General features: G+C 38.6%; 1 protein-coding gene across 2 annotated transcripts in view; it reads right to left on the reverse strand.

Moving 5' to 3' along the window:
• The window catches only part of Rasgrf2 (Ras protein specific guanine nucleotide releasing factor 2), a 216077-nt gene extending 188643 nt beyond the window's left edge, over positions 1-27434 (reverse strand). Inside the window, exon 1 of one of the 2 annotated variants that reach the window (XM_070031169.1) lies at positions 26902-27434. In XM_070031169.1, coding sequence (XP_069887270.1) covers positions 26902-27189 — 288 coding nt within the window. In that variant the 5' untranslated portion in view covers positions 27190-27434. The remainder of the gene's footprint in view (positions 1-26901) is intronic. The other variant, XM_070031170.1, reaches the window with a different exon arrangement.
• Between the last annotated feature and the right edge of the window lie 197 nt (positions 27435-27631).

A 27631-nucleotide genomic window follows, 5' to 3' on the forward strand; every position in this document is an offset into this window, starting at 1 on the left:
TTAGAATGCTAATATTTTCCTTTACAGATAAAACAGTGCAACTAGGCTACCTTAGGTAATCTGACAGAAATCTTTTAAAAATCCAGTTCCCTACAGCATGTGGATGAGAATGCCACCAATGCAGAGTATAACTGAGGGCATGCTTTCCTCCTGCAGCCTCTCCACTGAAGGGACACTCAGATTTGAGGAGGTTTTGTCACTTCTTGGGAAAACAACTCTCCTTCTATAGCCTAATTTACAAAGTCCTGTGACACAAATTTACAAACTCCCATGGCTCATAAAAGCAAAATTACTAAGCAGAGCTCAACCAGCTCCCAGCTTATGAAACTTCCTGTGCTAAAAAGACAAAATTTCTAACCTAAGATGAACATCTGAATTCACTATTTCCCCTCTTTTGTCTCACCATCCACCGCCCCCCCCACATACACACATACACCAGGCCCCGAGATTTATACCAACTATTTCCCACTGGATAAAGTTTAGAAAACCACCATAATGAGAACATACTGCACAGCCAGAGATTTTGTTCCATGAAAGGGAAATCGTAGCTGTGTCTGGGAGTCAGAATTCAGACAGGGAAATTAGTGTAAGTGCAGTGAAGGTATAGACAGACAGCTGTGCTCAGTGAAATAGGGCCACTGCCACAAATAGCTTTTGTACCAGCCACCTAGAGAAGGAGGACCCTGAATGTTCCTGTCTGCATCCCCCTCCCCTCTCCTCACACTAGTAGCAAGATACAAAAGTAGTTAGAAGATTATCAGGCCTCAAAAAATTGGCTCTGTACTGGCCATGAAGCTGTGTTCAGGAAGGCACACACTTAACTTCCTACAGTACCTGAAAAGCCAGCCACCAATAGACAGTATTTGTATTATACTTTGTACAATTTAGACAATAATGCTTCAGAGTTGTTTGGGGGCTGTTTCACCCACACAAAAAAATCCTTCTGGCAATAAAAATTAGTAAAAGGCCTTTCTCTGGGGTCACAGAGCACTACGCTAAGCAAGTAAATGCCCCTGTGTGGTAGAAATGGCCCCACTTTCTCCAGAGGACATAACTCCCACTGGTCCCAGAGCTTTCATGCATAAAAGCATCTGCTCTCCCCACCTTGGCAGCCTCAGAGGTAGGTGGGAGAGGAGAGGAGAGGAATGGGAACACAAAAGCATACAAATCCCCAAATCCAATAACAATCCAGACAAAGAATTGTATTCTGGAAGTGAGGAGATGGCTCCCAAGGGGCTTGCTCATCCCTCTCATCTCATTATAACTCACATTGTAATGGTATTTTGCCACAAAATGATTGTATTGAATTTTATAAATTGACTGACAACATGATTACAGTCTAACTCCACTATATTGTGTTGGCTGTAGTAGTGTACATTCCACACTCCTCTCCAAGAATATAATAAAGCCCATGCTTTGAAATGGAGCTGCTTATTACAGCACATGAGGTGGGAAAGATAACCCCTCTGCTCATATTCTATCCCTATCTTCAGCTCTCATTTGCTAACAGGATGTGGCACTTTATGAAAACATTTTTTCACCACTCCACAGTAATGGCACCAAAGTCTACAACAACATTATTAGTTGCAATGATGACAAAGGTTGCTCCTATACAGAATTTCTCACAAAGGAGTCTTTAAGCAACTCCCAATATAGTGGAATGTCTATACTAAAAATGACTGTACAGAAACTGGCAAAATACTGAATAACATTTCCATAAATGTTTCTGCTCAACTCCTTTAACATCTAGCATTTTTAGTAGACTTTGTAGAGCAGACTTAATATGATTTTGAGTGACTTAATGTGGACATAAATGCTAACACACAAAGAAAGGTATTTAAAAACTAATAATAATAATTGGCAGCAAGGCATGGTAGTATGAACCTGTAATCCTAGCACTTGAGGTACTGAGGTAGGAAGATCATTAGTGAAATGTCAGCTTAAGCTACACAGCAAAACCTTGTCTGAAAAAACAAAAAGAAAGGGCTGGGAAGGTGGCTCAGCGGTAGAGTGCTTGCCTTGCAAGCATGAGGCCCTGGGTTCAATTCTTCAGCACCACATAAACAGAAAAAGCCGGACGTGGTGCTGTGGCTCTAGTAGTAGAGCGCTAGCCTTGAGCTGAAGAGCTGAGGGACAGCGCCCAGTCTCAGAGTTCAGGCCCCATGATCGCCAAAAAAAGCAAAAAGAAAGCCCGGGCACCGGTGGCTCAGGCCTGTAATCCTAGCTACTCAGGAGGCTGAGATCTGAGGATCACGGTTCAAAGCCAGCCCAGGCAAGAAAAGCCACGAAACTCTTATCTCCAATAAACCACCAGAAAACTGGAAGTGGCACTGTGGCTCAAGTGGTAGAGCGCTAGCCTTGAGCTGAAGAGCTGAGTGACAGTGCCCACGCCCAGAGTTCAAGCCCCATGACCACCACCAACAACAACAAAAAGACAAAAAGAGAAGGAGGGAAGGAGAGAGAAAAGGAAAGAAGGAGAGAGGGAAGAAGAGAGGAAAAGAGAAAGGAGGGAATAAGGGAGCGAGGGAGAGAAGAAGGAAAGGAGGGAAGGAGGGAGTCAATTGAGTTGGTATGTAGCTTGATGGTACAATATATGTTTAATGAGGTCTTAGGTGTATAACCATACTAAACTCCCCTCCACCAAAATGGCATAATGTTCTCCATTCTAATTCACAATTAATATTACCTTAATTTTTTAAATTTCTGCAATTTTGTAGGTAAATTTTATAATCTTTATGTCTATACAAATTATCCATAAATTGTTGTGCTTTTTTCTATGTCTACACTATATATAATGGATAATATTTATCAAACATTCACTATTCACTAAACATTATCAGGCATATTACATAAGCTTCACATTGCATCGACCTGTAAGTGGATGTTTCATCAGAGATTTGGCTGTTAATAATACACAACAAACTCGGCATCTGAAGCCACACTATATGTTTCTTTTTTTGTTATTAAATAGTTCAGAGCGTATTCATCAGGGCCTGAGCTACATACATTAACTAAGATTTAAAACAGTTAACACTGACAATTCTGCAAAATTAACACTAACAATTTTCATAGATTGCTACTAAGAATACCACATAATATCAGACACAAACAGTCCTAGGCTTTGAATATACTTTGCAGACTAATTAAAGATAAAAATTATATACTTAAAGTATACTGATTTCAAAGCTCCATGTAAATAGATATGCTCGGTGCATGACTGACAAATGACAGATCCAACAGGAAGCTTTGTGGGGGTGATCCCTGGGGTAGCTTTCTAAGAAATCACTGCTTAGATTGGCAGAGTGATAGGAGAGAGGAATTTCACATTGTCATCAATCACAGAAGCCAAGAGTAACAGGAGAAATGGAGATGCAACTGGAGAAGAGAATGCATTTCACAAAAATATTTCAAGTCACATAAAACTGTCCTGAACTATTTCACAGGTTTTTTCTTTCACATAGAATCTCCATTTTACACTCATCTCTCTTCATCTAGTTTCCTGTGTAACCTTACATGTATTAAGCAGAAACCAGCCTGTTGTTCCCCTTCTATCTTCCTTCCCACTAGTGTGCAGCAACAAACTAGAAAAGGAATTGAGTGACATCATTACAAATCGCCCACCATTCATCTCCCAAAATTGTCTTTTCACGACACCAAAATAAAACACACACTGATGTTTCATAACACACTTTATAGAGTGCTAGATCCAAATAACTTAAGCTATGTGTCTATTTTCAATGGTGATGGAGAGGTCTACACTTCACCAGTATGGTTTATTAAGACAACTCTCACCCAACTAGTTCAGCCCAGAGTGATCTGTGGCTTCTGCTGCCTCCAAGGACTCCTCAATCCAGCAAAACCAAGTCTGCTACAGGTTGAGGTACATGACTAGCACCCAGAAAATGGGAGTATCTGTGTCTCCAAGGCTGAACAATAAGGATTAGAAGAGAAAGAAGTACAGAAGCAAAGGACAAATACTAGGACAAAGAGCAGACAAGCAGAGACCATTGGAAGGGCACAGAAAATTCTCAGGAGGCCAGGAGCTAGTCATCTGCACAAAAGCAAGTCTTCTAGCAGAGATAGGAAATGGAGAGTATTTCAAGTAGAGAAAATAGCTTATGATGAATGGGTCGGACAGAGGGAAGTGGTAGGAAGTGGGCCTAAACGCTGAGCTCCTGCAAAAAAGATGAAGTGTCTAGTCTAGTAGTTACAAGGAGCTAGTAGCAGACATTAGACAAGAAACTAGTAAAACTAATTTAGAGAAAAGCATGATGACTATGTAGAGCAGAACTTGGAAAGGAGATGTGAAAGCCACCTAGAAGTTCAACTGATAGGGCTTGAATTCAAGTATTGATGTGGTCTGTGCAAGAGGAAAGATCAGATAGTGACACAGCAGCTAAGAATCCCTTCTCCAAAATGCTTAGGACCAGAAGTGTTTCAAATCTCTGCATTTTTCAGATATTGCATATATGAGCTATCTTTGGGATGGGACCTAAGAAAGATATAAAATGCACTTCTATATCTTGCACATAGCCTGAAGGTAATTCTGTGCAAATATTTTTAATAATTTTGTGTAAGATACAAAATTTCATGGTATGGAATTTCCTACTTATGGCATTATAAGCACACTCAAAAAGATTTGGAAGTGGCGCTGTGGCTCAAGCGTAGAGCATTCACCTTGAGCTGAAGAGCACAGGGACAGAGCCCAAACCCAGAGTTCAAGCCCCATGACTGACCAAAAAAAAAAAAGTTTCAGATTTATGTGGTGTGTTTGATTTGATTTGGTTCTTTTTTTTTTGTGGTTTTGGGGATCAAATCCATGGCCTAGCATATGCTATTCAAGCACTCTAATACTCAGCTACACCCAAGACCAAAGTTTCAAATTTTGAATAAATGTTCAAACTGCAGTAAATTTCTCCCTGCATAAAGAAGCTTAAAACACCCAAGTCAGTAAGGTAGTGATTATGGTTCTCTATTTCTCTCTCAGCAGTACTGAGATTTGTTTTTGTTTTTGTCTTTGTTGGTCATGTGGCTTGAACTCTGGGCCTGGGCACTGTTCCTGAGCTCTTCAGCTCAAGGTGAGTGCTCTACCATTTAAGCCAAAGATCCATTTCTGATTTTTCTGGTGGTTAATTGGAGATAAGAGTCTTGTGGACTTTCCTATCTGGGCTGGCTTTGAACTGCAATCCTCAGATCTCAGCCTCCTGAGTAGCTAGGATTACAGGCATGAGCCACCAGTGCCTGGATTTTTTTGTTTTTGTTTTTGTCTAGAATTTGAAGTTAAGGCATCTGCATGAAAAGTGAGTGATCTAAGCCACAACCATTTTACCTTAGTTATTTTTCAGATAGAGCCTCACATTGCCAGGCCTTGGACAGACCTCAGTCCTCCTATTTTCACTTCCTGAGTAGCTAGAATTACAAGTATGTGTCAACATATCCAACCAATAGTTGGATTTTCTTGTGGATATATCCAGCATGCAGCTGGGTAAGTGAACATGGGGGATAATAATCATTACATTCCTAGTTTTCTTTCTGTCGGTAAAAATCACCCCAACAGTGACTTCATGTTCTGTGCTGATAGACATCATAGTCCAGTGGTCAAAAATGTCAGATGTTAGTCAGAGAAAGACAGATGCACAAATGATAACCACCCAGTAACCCAGTGCTGTAGGAGGTTTGTATGATGTGGTAGGTGCTCAGGGGATAGTTAGAAACTTCATGGTTGGACATGGTAACTCTTAGTTCCAGGAATGCCTTAATAATATGAAAGACCTATTCTCAAGGTTTAAAATGATATCTACATAGCCAGTAACATTTTCCCATTCACTTGGCTGAAGCTCCACACAACTTATCCAAAATGTATCATTTCAGAAACAGGGTATGAGAGAGTGTCAATGAAATTCAGTGCATTAGTGTGAATATGAAAGGTGAAGTTCCATTCGTGGTGCTCATGAATTAACTAGTCGGACTCAAAAGCCATTCTTATCTTTTCCAGTTTCTTATCTTTTCTTATCTTTTCCAGTGTCTTATCTTTTCCAGTTTCAGCATTATATTTCACCAGATAAATAAAATGCCATACATCATTATCTTCCTGCTACCGAAGTGTTTTGCTTTGAAGATATGGCTTAAACCATAGAGCCTTTGCCTAGTAAGTGTGAGGTCCTGAGTTCAGTTCCCAGGACTATAGAGAAAAAGAAAAAGGAAAAAAGATGTTTGCTTTGTGTTTAGTATTCTCCAGGCTACTTTTGGTAGCCTTAGTTCACTTTCAAACACTTTTTCCATTTGCTGACAAAAGTTCCTATAGTACCCCACCCTTCCACATCCTTCCTGTGCTGGGACACTTAAAAATAACCAGCCATGAAGCACTTAACAATTCAGGACATTATTTTAATGGAAAATTATTTTGGTGGTTCACTGGCAATCACTTAAATTGTGGTGAAGTGGAGAAGATGGGCTGATTTCAGAAAGTTCATATATAAGAATTTTTATCTTTTAGGTGCTAGAAGTTTCTTAGATTTTTTACTAATGATTCCTTACCTACACTATAATTTCTTTGCAATGGGGGAAAACCCAACTACTTCATTTTATATATTCTCCTTCTAAAAATTTGTCTTCACTTGAATTATGAACTTTTTTAATGTAGCTATTTCATATATCAGTTAGCGTATGATTAATCATTACTTGATTATATGGAATATAAAAGAGTATTATAGAAGTCTATATATACATATAAATTAAAGTATCCCCAAATTTCCCACTCAAAGATCATCAGTATGAACAGCCAGAAACTGTTATTTTCGAAGTTATAAAATTTAAATTTTCTGGGCACTGGTGGTTTTCATCTATAATCCTAGCTATTCAAGAGACTAAAATTTGAGGATTACAGTTTGAAGCCAATATGGGCAAGGAAATCTGTGAGACTTTTATCTCCAATTAGCCACCAGCCAGTCAGAACTGGAGCTGTGACTCAAGTGGTAGAGCAAAAAAGTTCAGGGACAGCATCCAGGCCCTAAATTCAAGCTTCAAGACCAATGCACACACCCACACACCCACACTCACACACACACTCACACACACACACTCACTGATCATCTATAACAACTTATGTCACTATTTACGTAGGTATGATAATTAGGTAAACATTGCATTTACTAAGTAATCTACTTGAGCATTGTATTAGTGTTCTATTATTGTATTAGTGTTCTATTAACAGATAGCTGAGATTGTTTATAAAGACAAAAGATTGCTTCTGGTCACAATGTTAGAGGTTCCCACCCATGAATGACTGGACCCATTACTTTTAGGCCTCCAATGGAATACCACATGGCAATGGTAGAGAGAACCTGCTCTTACCTCTAACCATGGATCTAAAAAGAATAAAGAAAGAGATGAGGGCACCACATTACCCTTCAAAGATTCACCCATGATGACCAAGTCTTCTCACACTAGGCCCCACCCCTTAAAAGTTCCACTGCCTCCCAACAGCACCATCCTCTAACACAGGAATCTCTGCAGAGGAGCACTCAAAATACAAACCACATTAATGTTCAGAGTGCTACCATGATCTGCTTGTACACAGTTCTCTACATACTCATCCAATCATTTCCCAGGACAGGGTCCTAAAAGTGGAGTTGCCACATCCAAATCTGGACATGATTAGATCATGAATTTCATACTATAGGAAATATGTAGTTTTGTGCTGCTTAAAACATGCACAAAGAAAGAATAATAAATGGATGCCTAATTTAAAACAATACAGAAAGGCATTGGAGGTATAGCTCAGTGGTAGAGCAAGGCCTTTGCCTGTGTGAGAACCAGGACCAAAAAATGAACAATAAGATACAATCAACAGATATGCATTTGAAGAACACAAAGGAAAGTATATATCTTTACTTAAAGGTGAAAAAAATACAGCTACTAAATTATAGTTTAGCTGTGCACAAAACACAAACCTCAAATGAGAATATGTTTAAGGGATGGTCATAGTAGCTAACCTTTGTGCCTCTAGAGAAGACTTGAAGAAAGAGTTTTGTGGGGAGCAAATTTGGATGCTACACATAGCTCAGCACCTCACAAGAAAAATATAATACACATCAAAAGTATAGGCCACATGATCATTTTTTAATTTTCAAGTAACTATATTTTTAAAAGAATGGAAGAGAAGGCTGATGCAAGGATTCACACCTGTAATCCCAGTTACTTGGGAAACAGCGGCCAAGAGGATCACAGGATGTGATAGGCTCAAGGAAATGTTCATGAAACTCCCCATCTCCAATAAGCTGGTCATACTAGCTCATGTCTATAATCCCAGCCACATGGAAAAATAAATAAAAGGATTGTAGTCCAGGCAAGCCTGGGTAAAAGTGCAAGACTCTATTTAGTATTTGAAATATCGCTAAATCAAACCAGACTGAGGTGTAACTCAAGAGCTAGAGCACCTACGTAGCAAATTCCTGAGTTCAACCCCCACCCCCTTACCTATTGGGTTCAAACTGCCAAGAAAAAAAAGCATAAAGAGAAACAGGCAAAATTAACTTTAATAGTGTATTTTATTTCACAATATCTTTATTTATAGTCAAAATTTGAAACCTTTTGATTTTTAATTGTTTTTTATTGTGAAAATACTGTACAGAGGGGTTACAGTTACATGAGCGAGGTAATGAGTACATTTCTTATCCAGCATTGTTGCCTCCTCCTTTGTTTTTCACCTTTTGATTTTTTAATAATTTCTTTCTGTACCAAGCCACCCAATTCTAGTCATGTTTTCAGTGGCTAGAGGCTTCCATAATGGATAAAGCATGTAAAAACAGAAATTGGCCAATTTTTTTTTTCTGTAAAAGACCTATTAATGAATGAGCTTGGGTATTTCAGAAAACTTCCTTGATCACAAACCAGAAAAGTGGTCTCCATCCAGAAACTCAGACAGCCTTTACTATGTCTCTCTCTTCACTGGAGGACAGATTCAAACACACTACACCATCTCCATAGGTGGCAACGGCTTCAGAGAACAGAGCTGCCCCTTCTAAATTCCTCCACCGCCCCAGACTGCACTTACAGCGCAGTAGATGCTCACTCTCTGCTTATTGAATATCTATGGAATGAAGTGCTGGGCCTCTGATGAAATGGGCCCAGCTTGTGGGCACATTCAAGCCTTTTAAAAGCCTTGACAGGTGAAAAAGCACATCCCAACTTTCTGGAAAGCCCAGCTATAGCTGTCCTGTCTGTCATCTCAGCACATGAGTGGTATCATGCTGCACTCCAGCATTAGGAAGTCCATTTATCAACAAATTCAATTCCTCTTTAGACCACATAGGATTCTTTACATAATTTTCTTTAAATGCAAATCTGATACTCTGCAATTTTTTTTCACTGAAACTAAATGACTTGATTTTTGAAGGTGCTTTTTACTGTGTGAAAGAAAAGGTCAGGGCTACCTTGGTTTTAGTTACTAAGGCACTGCTGAAAAGAGAGGAGGGGAGGGGAAGAGAGCAACCAAACTAAGTCTTGCTGTTTAAAAACCACTTTGCGTCTCCAGGGTACTGTATGGACTGCTGAGAATACCATTTAAGATTCATGATGGCTTCATAGGTATTTCTAAAGCTGAGATATAGATACTATAAATTCCAAAGGAAATCATGATCCCCAGGGGCTGAAAACTGCAATGCATTTATACAATTGTGGAGACTGAATACTTCAAACCAGTGCTATCCCCAAAGGCTTGAATTCCATTTGGTGGTAAGGATTAAACAAGGAAAAGCCAAATAATATTAACAATAACAACAGCAAACATCTAAAGAAAACCTAAAATAGAAGGTTATGCTTCTTAACTATGACTGTGTCAATAGTGAGTACTGGTTTATGGAGATTTTAATAAGTGGATCGAGGCACACACAAAACCATAATTGGCTTCTAGACAATATGGAAAGGAGACTAGAAAGTATCTAAAAACACACCTGCCCTAATTTTACTGAGATATCATTAGTAATAACCCGAAAGCGTTTGGGGAAGAGCTCCCAAGCAAGGCTAAGAGGAGAAAAGCCAATTGGCCATCTGACATTACGCAAAATAGGGAGACCCCCAAAACAAGCCTGTTTTCCAAGATCCCAAAATAATTTTCAAATACAATACATTGTCTAAATATCAATTTTATAATCTCATTTATTCTAATTCACAATAGTGTAAAAGCTCTAAAACTAAGGTGGAGAGGGGAGCCATAGCTCAGTGCTATTCCTTCAGAACTGATGACTACAGTCGCCTTCCATGTCACAAGCCACATGGAAAGCTGTGCTGGGCAAGGTATGGAGGGACTCTGGATGAGATCTTCTGGGTGGAAAGGAGGATGGGAAGTTTATGGAGCCAAAACAGCTGTTGCCCACACTAAAGAAAGAATGAGTCATCTGACCTGGCAAGGTTTAATTGTTTTGGTCTTTTAAAAATCACAAAGATAACATAACTAAATGTAAGGATGGGCTAACTAAAAGTATCAAGCCCTCAAATTGACCATTCTTTAATCACAATAGAATAAAAGAAAATCCATTGTCAAATGAATTAATAATACAGCTGCTATAAAGAATTAGCAGCAGCAGCTTGAATTTTAGTGAACAACATGCCTGTGACCATCGGGGCTATAGGAAGAGATCAAAATTCACCATCTTTACAACTAATATGGGTCACCTCCCCAAGCACATGTTCAGAGTATGTAAAAAGCTAAGACCCAAACTCATAGCATAGGATATAATATAGACATGGTTCTACTGAGGCCCTATCACATACATGTATTGAAGATCTTTGAAAATACAAATATACTAAGTATCTTTTACCTGGAGCTGCTGCATTTGTGCATTGGTAAGATGGTATTGTAAAACACAATGTCAATTAACATAAGTTTTTAGGAAAAGATTAGTATACTACTAATCAAATGTATTTAACAATTCAACCCAATCTAATTCCAGATCACAATATTTAGTAAAATATTAACATATTAATCTTAGGAACATGGTTCTTTTAGGCATTTATGCTTTGGGCATTCAAATAGAGTTCTTTGATAATAGTCCTAGATACTTTAATCAAATAAATGTCATCCCTGAAGAAAAGTAAATTATGTCAAAAGCATTTATATTCTAGGTTTATTTCTAGATATTGGACTGCCATACTTAGTCATGAGATAGTATGATTCTCAAGAATTGTTTTATATTGGGTTTTCACTAGTTACAAAATACCTGGAAATTCAAATGGAGTGTTTATTAAAGGAAAGAGGGTGTAGCTCATGGTAGAACACACACCTAACACGTGTGAGCTGCTCCCCTCCCCCCCCCCCCACACACACCAGAACAAGTAAAGGAATACATAAAATAAAGAAGTTTCAAATTAAGTTAGAGGAAAGGAAAGTACCCTTACGGTGATTAAAATGAAGTGTTTGGGGCAAGGGATATAGCTCAATAGTAGAGTGCAGCAGAACTAAATATGTATATAGAAAGAGGAAGGAAGGAAGGAAGGAAGGAAGGAAGGAAGGAAGGAAGGAAGGAAGGAAGGAAGGAAGGAAGGAAGGAAGAAAGGAAGGAAGGAAGGGAGGGAGAGAAGGAGGGAGGGAGAGAAGGAGGGAGGGAGGGAAGGAGGGAGGGAGGGAAGGAAAGACAGAAGGAAAGGAGGCAGTCAGGCAAGCAGGCAAGCAGGTAAAGAAAGGAAAGTTATCACTGTGCATTTGTTGTTGTTGTTGTTGTTTTGTATGTTTCTTGCCTACTCTTGTTAATTCACTCACAAATACTTTGATAATCATCACTGCAGCACCATGTACAACAATAAAATGAAACACCACAATATTAATACAAGCAAGGCAACCATGCATAAGGGATATTAACTGTAAACAGGCTGAAAGATATTACACACACTGTTTACAAGGACTATTCATTCTCAAGTAAAATGCTCACAATATAATTCTCAGGAAAAAAATCAGGACCAAAATTCTGCATACATTATAATCCCAACCATGATCCCCTTGAAAATAGCTATTTATTACACATCCACAGACAAACATCCTTGAGGGAAATTCTCCAGTGAAAGTTTGCTCTGAGGGATGAGATTTCAAGAGATTTTAATTTTCTTTCTCTAAAGTTCTCAGTGATTTTCATATTTGACACAATAAATAGTGTGTTGATAAATTTTTGAGAAACTGCTTTTTAAAATGTTCTGTTAAGATGGCACTCTGTGCCAAAGAAAGAAAATGAGTAGTAATGAATTTACATGATTTTTCTTTTTAGTGTAACTTTTAGACATTCTTAGTAAAAAGAAATTACACTTTAAGGCACAAATATCAATTTATTCATATTTTTTAACAAAAAGAAACCCCTAGCACTCACTTTAATTCATTTATTGTAGTCAATTATATATAGTCCGCTTCTAGTTTTTTGATGATTAATTAGAGATAACGGTTTCATGAACTTTCATGCCCTGGCTGGCATTGAATCACAATCCTCATATCTCAGCTTCCTGAGTAGCTAGGATTGCAGAAGTGAGACACTGGTACCCAGCAACAACAATTTTTGAAGATAGAAATAACGTAAAAAAATATGTATTGGAAAGCATCATCAAGCTAACAAGACAGCCAAACCATGGAGAAGCAACGAAGTAAACCAAGGAAGTAAGGGAGAAACTGGGAAATATTTTCCTTCAAGAGTGTGCCAATATTGAAGTGCACAAGCTTAGACAACAAGAAACGCACAGGATACAGCAGTGAAAAGACTGGAAAGCAACACTAAATGTTTGGCAGTCTTATGGGGCTAAGGCAACTATAGAAGAAGAGTTGTGCAAACATCCTAGATTTCCACACGTGATGCCACAAAGACTGAACTTTAGAAACAGACTTATACTAGTAATAGACAAATGCTCACAAAGCCTAAAAGCTAGCTGATCAGCTTAGTCCAGATTATTACCTGCAGGAAAGAAAGTCATTCTTCTCTGAAGGAAAATGATATCATCCATGGCCTCAGAAGATTTTAAATATATAATGTCCAGCATTCAATCAAAATTCAATCAAGGCAACTGTTAGTTTACAACTGTGCCATTGTCAAAATTGACCCACAAGTCTATCTGTGACTCTCTGCTCTGAAATTCTCATTTTAGGATGGATCAAGTTAGACTTAAGAATTAAAAATGTAGAGCTGAGTTTCATCTCCCTACTTGGGAGGATGAAATCTGGAGGACTATGGTTCGAGGAAATCCCCAGCAGAAAAGTTTGCAAGACCCCTTCACAATGCCTAATTGGGCATAAGGGCAGATAACCTGTCATCTCAAGCTACTTAAGAGGTGAGATTGGGAGGATTGGATCATGGTACCAGACCAGCCCAGGGAAGAAAAGTATACTGGACTCTGTTTCCACAGAGGGACACTTTACACAATTATAGGAAGACTAATGGGGGATCACAGCTCAGGTACAAGTCCAGGTGGGAAGGGAGACTCTCTTCTAATAGTGACCAGCAAAAACAAGCTGGAGACATGGCTCAGGGGTAGAGAGTCTATCAAAGCAAAAACCCTAAATTCAAACTTCAATACCACTTCCACACACCAAAAAAAGAAAAAAGAAAAAAAAAGTAGGACACTACAAATGGAAATGGAATATTCAATGATGTAGATGGCTTGGCTATAACGAATCTCAGCTTTCCATTTTTACTTGAAAAGTAACAAGCTGAATATGGTGGTACATTTGTAATCTCAACTGCTGAGGAAACTGAGGTAGGAAGATCATAAGTTTGAAACTTGTCTCAAAACAAAAAGTTCCAGGCACACATGCTCATTCCTGTAATCTGGCTACTCCAGAGACAAAGATCAAGAGAATCTAGGATGTAGAAACAAATCACACTGTTAACTGGACTCTCTAGAACATTCTAGATGTTCCTTCAAAGGTCTGGTTCTCTGATGGGACCAGCTGGAATCAAGATGATCAAGTCTGATACTGATGCAGTGATTCCCACGGCAGCAAAGCAGGGATTCCATCAACACATGGACCCATTTGTCTCACAATGGGAGAGAAGACATTGTGAGGAGCAATGTCCTTCTTGCTCCTGGCAGATTGGATACATCAGACTTTCAAACCCCCTTCAGAGCTATCACATTTCCATTGATAAGCTCTCTCCTGATCAGATTACTGTCCAGCTGTCCAGCCATATACCACTGTGGTCCTTGAAAGTAATGATGTACTTTACAACGGACTGACTGTCCAACATTTCCGCAAGACTGTTTGAACTCAATTCAGAAAAGAGTTATATCTTGTTGACCACTTCCTGAATATTGATCAGGAAAATAATAGTGGGAAGAATGATGACAGGCCACTACGCAGGCCTATTGTGATGATTCCGCCTCCACCACTGAAGGACATGACACATTGTTTTTTTCTACCAGCAGCCACAGGCCTGGTTGGCATACCCTCCAGGTGGCAGTAGAGTGAAACTGCCAGACACACACTTAATTCTAGTAAGTTATATAAAGTGCTCGTGTACCTCTACCCAGGAGCCTTCGGGTTGGAAGATCTATGCAGTGAATAATCTGAATAAAAGGCAGCAGAGCTAGTAGATGAACATCCAGCTTTTGTGGACACGAGGGGAAAAAAACTTAAGCAGGGAATACCTTAGACCCCAGGATAATAAGAAAAGAACGTTAGAACTTGTCTATCGATATTGGAATTGACCTGGGAGATTTCCTCCAAAAGGAAACCATCCCAGTGTCACAATCACTAATTAATATAAGCACATGCTGTTTAACTTACTAGTGTGCCTTCTGGGATTTGTCTGATGCCTTTGATCACAATTTGATCTGTCAGAACAGCAAAGGAAAGCCCCAGCTCCTGCATTTCCTCCCCTCAGCAACACCAGAATTAAATCCTCACCCATTTTGTGAACAGACAAATGTCACAAGGAAAAAGATACATTACTTGTGCTACACTGAAGTTTATAACTTCTGTTTATCAAAAGACATCATTGAGTGTAAGCAAACTACAAAATGAGAAAAGTTTCAATATACATAACTGACAAAGACTCATATCCTCATGTATATAAGAATGAATAATATATAATTTTAATATTCAGCCATATTTGAGGTACAAAACTGGTACCTAATGTAGTTTAATTTATAACTGATAGCTCCTGTAAATCAACTCAATAAGAAATAGGTAAAAGCAAGTACTTCAATCCAGAGGATAATCATAGGATCAGGTAAGTATTCAAAAATATGTTCAGTCTCACTATTTACCAGGGAAGAGAAGATGAACCACAATAAAATACTACTACATGCTTCTTAGAATGCTTATAACTTAATACCCAGCATTATAATGATATATATTTATTTACTTATAAATAATAGCTATATATAATATGGTATTGAGGTTATAATAAAGGATTTAATGCTTCATATCAAGGATTACAAGTATATGAGCAATACATTGCTAGTGGAACGTAAGTTGATATCACTATTTTGGAAAACAGTTGAGTAATATTGGAACTGAATAGGTGTATTCCTATGATCTAACAATTTCGTTTCTGCATATGTATATCTAACAGAAATGTCTCCATGTAATATAAACAAAAGTACTATACACAAATTTTCATGGTGTTATTTGTAATACCTTGAAAACTGGAAACAACCCAAAGGTCCATCAGCAATAGAATTGATAAAGAAATTGTTACATATGCATCCAGTGGGATATAAAGAAGGAGAAAGGAGTGAACTACAATATCCAACAACATGGGTAAATCTCTCAAATAGGACATTAAGGGAAAGAACATAACGCAAAATAGTTACTGCATATATGTGAAGTTCAAAACAGGTGAGAGCAATAGATGATATTGCAAGCAAAGATGGTGGCACCTATGGTGGGCAATGTGACATTAGCTTTTGCAAGGCTGAATATATTAATGGCTTGGTGTAGGTGCTGATCAACAATGTATTCTAAACTAAAGCTAGATCCTTACATATCACCCTGCACCAGAATCAACTCTAAATGGATCAAAGACCTCGGAGTCAAAGCAGACACTCTGAAAATATTACAGGATGGAATAGGAGAAACCCTAGGTCTCCTTGGCGCAGGCCGAAATTTTCTTAATAGAGACCCGGAAACACAACAAATCAAAGAAAGGTTGGACAAATGGGATTGCATGAAATTGCAGAGCTTCTGCATGGCAAAGGACATAGCTAGCAAGATCAATAGAAAGCCCACAGATTGGGAGAAGATCTTCAATAGCCATACAATGGACAAGGGTCTCATATCTAAAATATACTTGGAACTCAAAATATTAAATCCCCCAACAACAAATCCTCAAAGAAACAACTGCCCAATAAGTAAGTGGGCTAATGACTTAAAGAGAAACTTCTCTGAAGAAGAAAAAAGGATGGCCAATAGACACATGAAGAAATGCTCAACGTCCCTAGCCATAAAAGAAATGCAAATCAAAACAACATTGAGATACCACCTCACCCCAGTTAGAATGGCAAAAATCAAGAACTCTAATAACAACAGCAGGAGGGGATGTGGACAGAAGGGAACCTTACTTCATTGTTGGTGGGAGTGTAAACTTGTTCAACCACTTTGGAAAGCAGTATGGAGGTTCCTCAAAAGACTCCACATAGAACTCCCCTATGACCCAGCAGTCCCACTTTTGGGCATTTACACAAATGTTTACAAACAAAACCACACTAAAGCTACCAGCACAACTATGTTTATTGCAGCATTATTTACCATAGCTAAGATATGGAACCAACCCAGATGCCCCTCAGTAGATGACTGGATCAAGAAAATGTGGTATCTATACACAATGGAATTCTATGCCTCCATCAGAAAGAATGACATTGCCCCATTTGTTAGGAAATGGAAAGACTTGGAAAAAATTACATTAAGTGAAGTAAGCCAAGCCCAAAGAAACACAGGTCCCATGATTTCCCTTATTTGCAATATCTAGTATATGTATGAGTCAAGCAGAAAAGGTCAGATAAGGTGATATTAGGAAAATGAACCCTAAGATATGTATTTTAAATGTTTTTTTCTTTCATGCATTTGTTGCTAATGCAATTATAAGATTATTACTTTGTTGCTTTGTATGTCCCTCCCCCACAGTATAACCCCTGCTTTCACTGTATTTGATGTCGGTATAATTTGTGGAGGGGAAGGGAAAAACAAGTCGTTTAAATAAGGATACAGATGGACCTGTTACAGCAATGAGAAGTACAAGTTGTCATGTCAAAAACGAACTTTACAACTTGGGGGAGGATTGGGGGGGAAGGATGGGTAGGGATGGGAAGGGTAAACAAAGGAGGAGGCTACAAGATAAGATAAGATATGATAAGAAATGTACTCACTATCTTGTCCATGTAATTGTAACCCCTCTGTACAGTATTTTCACAATAAAAAAAGAAAAAAGAAAAAAGAAAAGAAATGTATTCCTTTTGTGAAAATTTATCAGAGAGCATTGAATTTATATACTTTGCTGTGTGTTTGCTGTACTTTGAAAAATAAGCTTTTTGTAAAAACAACATCATCTAATTGAGAAATGTTAACCAGTTAATAATAATTAAAGCATGAATCTGGGAAGGAGAGAAGTCCTAACAACCACAGACAGAAAGCACATTGCTGTAGAAATCTTACGGTTAAATGAAGGTGTATATTTGCTACTGCAAGAACACAATGCAGCTTATCATAATGAATAAGATTACATCAGTACAAATAATATCAAACAATGCCCATTACACCCACTAAACATTCCATGATGCTTTCTTAGCTGAAGCCCAGCTATTTGGCAGACAATCCATGGACTGGTAAAAGACCAATGATTCTGTCTACTCCAAAATACAAATGGAAACACTTAGATTCACTTTCACAAGAATATACACCTGGATATGCAGATGAGTAACAGATAGCAATGAAAGTTGAAACAGAAAAAAAGAGGTCACGGTATTGAGCTGATTCCATTGGGAGAGCATAGCACTCTGAAGTAGGAGTAGTGCAAGCTACAGGGAATACAGAAAGAGGAGAATCTGAAGAGGAATAAGTATGCTGAAAATGACCCAGCCAATAGCACCATTCAAAAAAGAACAGACCCCCATGGCAGCAAAGAACACTCACATTGATATTGCCTTATAATATTCAGTGTCCTTCCACAGTCAGATGTGATCAGTATTCATGACAACTTGAATTCATGGCTTTTCTTTACAATCCAAAGGGCATAAAGCAATCAGTCATATGGCAGAAACTAATTCAGTGAGGAAAAGCCTGACAGGACTAGGAAAAAAAAAAACACGAAAATACACATTTGATGAAGGAAGGGTTGGTTAGCATTTACCTTGAAATAGTGGAAGTGACTGGAAGTGACTTTGAAACACTGACCTGTGGATGATGCCCTCACTGATGCAAAATGAGGCAAAGATCTGGGTGAGAAGAAGCATTAGGAATAACAATGGATGCAACTGTATTGTTGTTTCTAAGTAAGATCACCTCAAAGCTGGGGGAGTTTAATAGATTGACTTCAATGAAGAAAAGAAGATCCTTCAGTAAGCATCATCAATGATGTAATTTTGCCCTTGAGTATAGTCATAGCATGAAAACACCTTTGTACATGACTGTTTAAACAACTGACTTCAAACTTTCTTTTCTCTAGGATTTAACATGCTAGAATTTATTTAAAAGTGAATTCCATTCTTTTATGTTTTCATAACAACTGTCTTTGGTTTTTCTCCTTTCTTACAGCATCAAAGAAACAAAAGGATGACTGCCATTATAATAAAACACATTACAACAGAAACATATTAAAAACTCCTTCCAAGACAGTTTTTTGGTTCAGTGCATCTTCAATGCCAAATAAGTGCTATGCCAAAGAGGAAAATACTGTTTTATGTACGAGGGTAATCATGAAAGGTCTGAGATTTGCTTTAAAATAATCTAGGAAAAAAGGAAAGGGGTATGTGAAGGGAAACAGATAAAACAAAACAAAATTAACTGAAAGTTGAAGAGGACTAAGTTCAAGAAGGGAGATTGGGGAGGGGAGAATTCCCAAGGGATCCAAATAGTAAAAATGAAAGAAGAAAATCAATGAAGAATATATTTTAAAAGAGCTAACAAAAGGACAGGATGTGTGTATTGTGTGCATGGCTCTAATCTTAATGCTCGCTCGTCCTACTTCATTTGTAAGTCTCACGACAACACATTGAAAAAGGCATTGCCACGATCTCCATCTTCTAAATAGGAAACTGAGCCTAGAAAAAGAAATTTCACCAGATACTGTTAGTTCACACCTGGAATTCTACTTTGGAGGCAGATATTGGGAGGATTGAGATTCTAAGATAGCTTGAGGGAAACGTTTGTAAAATTTAAAAACAAAAAACATCTAAACCAATAAATGGGTCCACAGTGCATATCACTCATCTCAGCTATGTGGGATACTGAGATCGTATTTGTCCAGGCAAAAGGCTTTTTGACTTAGGAGAAGCAGTTAGGTGTGTTAGCACACACCTGTCATCCTGGAAACATAGGAAGCACAAGAGATCACAGTCCTACAGGCAAATGCCTATCTCAAAAATTATCAAAAGGAAAAATGGCCAGAGGAACAGCTTCAGCAATAGAGTGCCTGCTAGCAAGCTCATAGTTCTGAATTCAAACCCGTACCACCAAAAAGAGAAAAAGAAAGAGAGGAAGAAAGGGAGTGATGAAGAGAAGGAGAAATTGTTCAGGATTGTGTATTTTGTAAGTAGCACAACCAAGACTAAAACCTTACACAATTCTATTCCTGAAATAAACCACACCCAATACTCTCACCACACCTGGAAACTAATTAATATCCTTAAAGTATAAACAAAGTAGCTAGACACCAGATAGGAGTGGCCTCTGATTACGGACATCCCTGACATTTTCCCAGCATAACTTCTTTTATAACAAGTTGTAATGTATTTAATGAGATTTAGAGCAAGTTATTACCTTCCTAGTCCCACACTACTAACTTGAAAACCACCTCATTTTCAAACTGTCTCTCTAGTAGGAAGGAGTAGCCCTAGTTCTGGTATGGGCTCATAGTCACAGTTCAGGAAGTAAACCAGGCATTGTCAAAATTAATCAGCATTAAAGAAACATGCTAAGAACAAACAAAAAACAAGCAAAAAATGGAAATTACCAGCAACTACAGTCCTTCACATCCTGGCCATGTTGACCATTATGGTGCCAGCAATGTCTTATTGTAAATATTGGAAGACCTAAAGACTTTTAAAATTCTTTAAAAGAAAAAGATGAATAAATTATATTTTCAAGCATAGCTTTTTTTGCCTCATTTTGTATCTTTTCAGATCTTACAAGAATTATAATTCTCATTCACTTGCTCTGATGCTGCAAATGGTTTTTGTGTAGACTTCCTCAGCTTTATCATTTCTCCCATCATAGTTCAAAAAGAAAGAGAAATTGTATATTATTTAATATACATTATTTTGTACATATCATTTGAGCATGGTGGCACATTTCAATAATCCCAGCTACTTGGTAAAGATCAGAGGATCACATTCTGGGGCCTGCCTGGGCAAAAATGGAAACCCTACGTGAAAAACAAACTAAAAACAAAAGGACTTGGGATGAGTGAGCTGTAAAATAATAAGAGTGCTTTCTGAGCAAGAGTGAAGCCCTGAGTTCAACAATTCAATAGCAATTCAAATATGTTAATATTTTCTGCCCCTTTTCCCTAAAAGAGCATTTGGAGCATTTTTACAGTAACTGTGCAGAGTTTTAGGGAAATGATTTGAATTTTATTTTACTTTGAATCATCTGTTTTCCAAGAGCCAGTAAAAAGGAAAACTATGAAACCATTTGCTTTCTAAATCTCCGTTCCACTCACTGATGCCAGTATTTTCCGCATAAACAATGAGAAAATAGCCAGCCACTTTCTTTCTAAATATATATGCAATCATATTTCAATTCATTGGACAAAAATGGTAACACTTTGGTGGAGCCAAATTAATGTATTTTAACTGTTCACTCAACTAAAATGTTAAAGTTATACTAATGGAAATGTAATGAATAATATAGAAGAATAAAAAATTTAGATTAATAGCCAAATCGTAAAACATAGTCAATATTGCATTTCACAAAGGGCCATGTTCATACTTTATGTTGTTTCTACATTCATTCAAGTATTAATTATGATTTTACTAAGGGTTGTAAGGTGCTTAAAGGAAGGGATGCTTCCTGGGAAATGAATCATCAGGTGATTTCACCATTGCACAATATCACAAAGTGTGCTTCTTAATACCTACACTGGGTTGCCCATTGCAAATTGAGAATACATTTGTCCCTGATATAGCCCACCAGAGACTGAAGAATCATTGTTTAATAAATGCATGATGCTTCATAGTCTTCAAGGTAACCTAATTTCAGAGAAGCATTTATATTGTGATTAAAAAAAAGAATCACCACACATTCTTTGTCCTAAAATATAAAGCTTTTCAAACTGCACACAGATTGGATCCATAACTCACTCTTTGAAATGTCAATAACACAAATAAAAATCTGCAAACTCCCAACATGTATGACAGCATGGTAATTTGTTAATATTCAGGAGCTGAAGGAAACAAACAAACTTACAGATACAGAAAGACATCTCTCTCTTATAAGATAAATGAACAGGCATTAAAACATAAAACGACTTTGAAATTGGAGAAGATGTAAGGCCTGAGTAAATCTATGTCATCAGTCTAACAATTTGTTACTAAATAACCTTAGTTTTTCTATTCTATAAATATTAAATTACATTGGTTAATACATTTATATTTAAATAGTAGTGGACAGTGGGCAATGACAATTTAAAATATAATCTATATATAACAGACAGCAATATAATCATTGTTTAACAATAGTATTTGTATCTGCTTGCTAAAGCCAGAAATATTTGTCTTTGTTTTCTTTCTTACTTTCAAAAGTAAAAATAAAAATTGTTATTAGCTACAAACATTTCCCATCATTCAATAGCACAGGTAGTTGATATTTAATTTAAAAAAAAACAGAAAAATGTCACAATAAGATGTTTTTTGTACATCTATCACATCAAAGATATATTTTCATCTGTTGAATTTTAACAATTACAATAACCTAATAGTAATGTTTAGAATAGCAAAAGTTAAAATAATTAAATTTTGCTGATCCATGATGGATTTTAATGGAGAATAGTTACAAATTTCAAGTAATAGATTATTTCTATTCCATCAATTATAATTTTAAACATTTCATGTTTTAGTAAGCATCATTGTTTTATTTTTTCACACTGTGTCCAGCAAGCAAAGGGTTAGAGAAAATATGGGGTTGGTTATTAAGCAACATGAGCTAGAATGAAAATCCACTATCCACACTCTCTATCCCCTGTACATATTTCAGAGTTTGCATGTAGTTCTGCCTAATTCAACAAAATGTTTCCTATCCTTTCCTTGTAGCCAAGTTAGAAGGCTAAAATATCTGTCTAGCAATCAAGTAACAGTGAAATCATGTAATCAGCAATCTTTCTAAAACCAACAGGTTTTATTCAGCACAAATATGAGCAGTAGCTGTAGTACTTTTTACCTCTGGATCTAGGGAGACCCCCGTCTATCTTCTTCCAAGAAAGCAAAATCAGGATAAATGAGACACTTAACATTACCAGAAAAAAAAAAAGATAACAAAGATGGTTTTGTGACCATACATCTTTGCTGCTAAGAGGCAGAACACCTCACCATGGTGCGTGTATACCTGCATCTCAAATGCAAATGCAAGGTGCTATATGAAGTAAAAGAATACTATGAAAATGTTTTGTGTTTGGAAAGAAATCTCATTTTTCTTTAATATGCAATGGCCTACACTTGTATTTCTCAAAAATTAACAAGCATCATTTAACTTGTGTTTAGAGAGAAATAAGAATGAACAAAACAGTGATTCATGTATTACACCTCCAACTCCCATCCTTCCAGATTTCCCATTTCTTGAAGTTCAGTGGATTTAAATACAGGAGGCTCCTTAGCAAGGTACTCTCTTTTTTAAAAAAAATTAATTGCTGTTATATACAGAGAAGTTACAGTTACATAAGTGCAGTAGTAAGTACATTTCTTTTTGGGCACTGTCTTCCCTCACTCTCTCCCAAGAACTACCAAGAACTCACTGGATGTCAGTGTTAGCATAGGTAAAAGTGAAAGTAGTAACAATGGTGATGATGAGGGTGATGATGGTAATCTCTGAAAGCTAAAGTTTCAAGTTAGATAAGGTAATATCAGAGCTGAGGATACAGAAGGCACTTAATAAATGCAGGTTCCCTTTCTCCTTAAATGTCTATATCTGGAAGGAGATTGAAGTTTCTTGTTTTCTACAAATGCAACTTTTTGGGAAATAAGAGATATTCAGACATATTAGGGGGGAAAGAAACAATTAAAAAAAACAGTTCATATCCTAAAGAAGTCACTATTGCAAGAGCCCAGCAATCAACCAAGAACTGACTGAAGTGAAATCTTGGGATACAATAAAATAAATGGAGCAATGAAATATTGGGCCTACTTTCAATTTGGACATTTTTTCCCCCACTTAACTGTAAATGTCTTAAGACAATGGGTTGAAAACATCTTGAATGTTTTTGTGTGTCAACCAACTTACTTTGAATTATTTAGATGAAGTAAACCAATGGATATTTTCTTTATAACTTAACTAAAGCATCCAATTAATTAGAAATAAGATTGGGCCCCAGTGACTCAATCCTAGCTAGTCAGGAAGCTGGAATCTGAGGATAATAGTTCAAAGCCAGCCTTGACAAGAAAGTCTTCTGAGACTCTCACAAGGTAGAGATTACTCCAAGGTAATCTCCAATTAACTACCAAAAGGCTATAAGTAGAGAGGTGGTTCAAGTGGTAAAGATCCAGCTTTGAGTGAAAAAGCTAAGGGACAGCGCCCAGGCTCCCAGTCCAAGTCCCAGTACTGGTGCGTGAGCATGCACACACATACACACATACACACACACACACACACACACACACACACACACACACACACAGAAATAAAAATTAATTTGTAGGAAAAATACAATTTAAATTCTCAAGGATGATTAAAAGCGATTTATAGCAAGAAATGTGTCAATCACTGTAACTTGCAAAGACATGCAAGTGATAAGAATGTCTCTGCCATGGTTAATGTTGTTGTTGTTACAACTGGTGTGTGCATCTGTTGACCTGGATTTATCAGAATACCCATTTCAGTCACCTACTTATCCTTAGCTTCTCAAATGTGATATTTATTACACACATCCATGATCTTTACAGCTTGTGAAACTGCCTTTCACATTCTCTACAAAGCAAAAAAGCTCACACTCTGTCATAATCTTGGAAAATAAAGGTACCAATATTGGTGAATCAACTTGGAAATCATCTTATGCAAACTCTTAATTTTTACAAACGAGGAAACTGACTTCTGTGGGGAAATGAAGCAAAGGTGCAGAGAGAGAGAGACAGAGACAGAGAGAGAGAGAGAGAGAGAGAGAGAGAGAGAGAGAGAGACAGAGACAGAGACAGAGACAGAGACAGAGACAGAGACAGAGACAGAGAGACAGAGAGAGAGATTCAGATGAGGGGGAGGGAAAAATACCAAAAGATTAGCCAAAGAATTCATATGGAAACATGGTAGAAGAAAATAACTGTGTTCCCAAGTACTATTTCAAGCCCTCAAAGGCATGTATACCTATAAGGTTTAAGTTACATAAAAAACTTCCAAAGCATCCATGGAGGAGCAGACCTGGAGATCTGCTCAACTCCCTCATCCTCCTGAAAACTCTCAGGTTGACTCAAGTCATCACATCTTGGAAGTTTGAGTCCATTTGAACACAACAGAATCCCAATTAACTGAAATGAACCAATTGCCTGATACAAAGTTCCTCATTATTTCTATTTTCCACAGTGTCTCTTCTTAATTCTCCAGACGAACCCCAACAGGCAGTATCTAAAAGAAGCATCAGTCTGCAAGGCTAACCCCACGTTAACTAAGCACACCCAATGTGACAAAACTTAAGAGGTCTCCCAGCCCAACTTCTAATTCATTCTGGAATGTTTGCATCTTCCCACCTCAGTTTTGTTACAAACCTCAGAGGTTCTAATTCCTAACTTCTTAGGATAGGTAACATGGCCAAGCTTATATGATATCACTCCTAGCCTACATCATAGATAAGGGAAATCATTTATAAGATGATCTCTTTTGTACTTCCACTAGAATGTGGAATGAAAGTCTGGCTAAGAAAGCCATCCTGAAGACCACAGGTTAGATATTTTCCCAGTAGAAAAATATTGGTTTACATAACAGTCCAGACAGTCATATAAGTTGTAACAGGTAACAAACTCAACTCCAAATAAAAGTCAAAGTGACTAATGTTAATAATAAGTACAAGCAAACCAAAGAATTGGGAATTCGGTTAATGATATATATTCAGAGTAATTTAAAGAATCCTTTTATTTCAGATGATAGTACTTAAAATAATATTTGTTTTGGTTCTTGTGGGGCCTTGGAATATATAACTCTCTGAAAGGATCTCAAGATAATATGAAAACTCTCTCTCTCCATATATATATATATATATATATATATATATATATATCCTGGAAAAAATCTGTTTCCTCAAAACTGTTCTTGCAATTTAGATTCTAAAATACACAACTTGAAATCCATTTATATCTGTAGTTTCTCTCTCTAATTTCCAAGTTGAAAATCAGTTTTCAAATGACTATGAATATACCCTCAAAAGCCAAAGGGCAGTTTTTAAATTACAAATTTGTAAGCATTACACAGATTTAATGAGTTAAGTTAGTTAATGATTTATAGTGAAACTCTAGAAAGAGAAGTAAAAAAAATCAACTTTGGTTGATCTAGTTTTAACACCTCTTAATTTTATGTATTGTTTTATGAGCCCCAAGAGGCTAGGTAGGCATCTTCTGTCGGTGATGCAGGAGATAAGGTTTGGTTTGACTTGCATGCACAGAAAATGCAGGTGGGAAATATTTTCTGCAACAGCAAAGACAACATGCCTTTTTTTCTTTAATTTTGCGATCTAGAAGCCACGTGAGAACTTTGCGGAGCATAAAATTAGTCTAGTTTAAGTTTATTAATCAAATAGTAGATGAAAGAACACCAATTCCGTGTCTACAGGAATTAGCAGCACAGAGGTTACAAAACGTTACCCCTTCCCCCTCAATGGGCAAGCGAAGAATAAAACCCATGCAATTATAACCCACAACTAATAGGTCGCATTTACTTTGAAAGCATGCATTTACAAATATAGAGTGTGCTTTATTTTTAATGTCCATGTTTTTAAACACAGCAAAACTGCAGAGACCAAAATTTAATCCTGAGGTGAATTGGTACATATTTACCTTTATAATTGACCCCAGTGGGTCAAATGATGGCAAGGTAAACTGACCTAAACCACCAAGGTCGATTTTTTTTATTTTTAAATGTCTGTCAGAATTGGGAGCCTAAATGTTTCTCAGCAGAGCCTGGAATGGATGCTGTGCAGGTGAAGAAATCCACGCGCGCCAGCTGGGTAAGGAAGAAACCTAACTTTCTCAAATAAGTTCAGTCTTGTCGACCTAAATCCAACAGGTGTCAACACACGTCGCCCACCCTCCCCCAGGGAAAAAAAAAAACCTCCTCTGAACACTGCCTAGAGAAACACCAGATAATTCATGGAGAAACTGAAACGACCACTATCAGAATTATGAAATAAAGCAAGCAGGGTCTCCATCCCAACTGATCACTTCGCCCCTCGCCTGCGCACGGGGGGAGACGCGGGGAGCCGGCGCTCCGCCGTCCCCACCAGGGGCTTTGGGCTGAGCCCTCGGTGCCCACAGCTAGACCCTCGGCCGGAGGCGGGGCGCCTGGGCGGGGAGGGCGCGCGGTACCTGCTTGTCCAGCGCGTCCCGGCCGCCTCCGGGGCCGGCACCGGTCCTGGGTGGCGCGGGCGTCCGTTCGCAGCTGCAGCCTTCCAGGAGATACATGCCCGCCGGGCGGCCGCTCTGCTCGCCCTCGAAGTAGAAGAGCACATTTTGGTAAAGAGCGAACCACTTCTCGTGCCAGCGGCTCGCCTCGGCCGCCTTTTTGCTTAGGAAGCCGCGCTTGGTGCCTTCCTTGCGCGCCAGGAAGGCCAGGTACAGGGCGTGCCCCTCGTTGTAACGCACGCTCTTCTGCATGGTGAGGGCGCCGGGGGCGCTCGGGCGGCCTCCCGCCTCACCTCGGCCCCGCTGTCATCGCCCGGCCGGCTCTCCCCCCTCGAGGGCGCGCCTGGCCGCGGGCGCCCTCTTCCCCGAGTCAGCGCGCCGGGCACCCTGCCTGCCTCCCGGGCGCGGCGATGCGGGGGTCCGAAGGGCGCTCAGCACCTTCTCCGTCCCGACCGCGCCCTCCCGTGCGAAAGGAGGCCGGGACGCCGCGTGGAGAGCGGCCTCCCCCGCGCCCCACCGAGGGCGCCCGAGCCCGCCCCAGCTGCGCCCAAACTTAGAGAAGCCGAGCCCGCGACGGGCGGGCTGGGGTGCGCGACGCGCGGCAGCCGGAGGAGGACTGTCCTCGGGCAACGCGCTCCCGGAGACAGAAGGTAAAACGTCACGTGGGAGATCAGCCGTAATCGGCTTGCGGACC

The sequence above is a fragment of the Dipodomys merriami genome, unplaced genomic scaffold, assembly GCF_024711535.1.
Source record: "Dipodomys merriami isolate MVZ:Mamm:240054 unplaced genomic scaffold, mDipMer1.0.p SCAF_20, whole genome shotgun sequence".
Lineage (NCBI taxonomy): Eukaryota > Metazoa > Chordata > Mammalia > Rodentia > Heteromyidae > Dipodomys > Dipodomys merriami.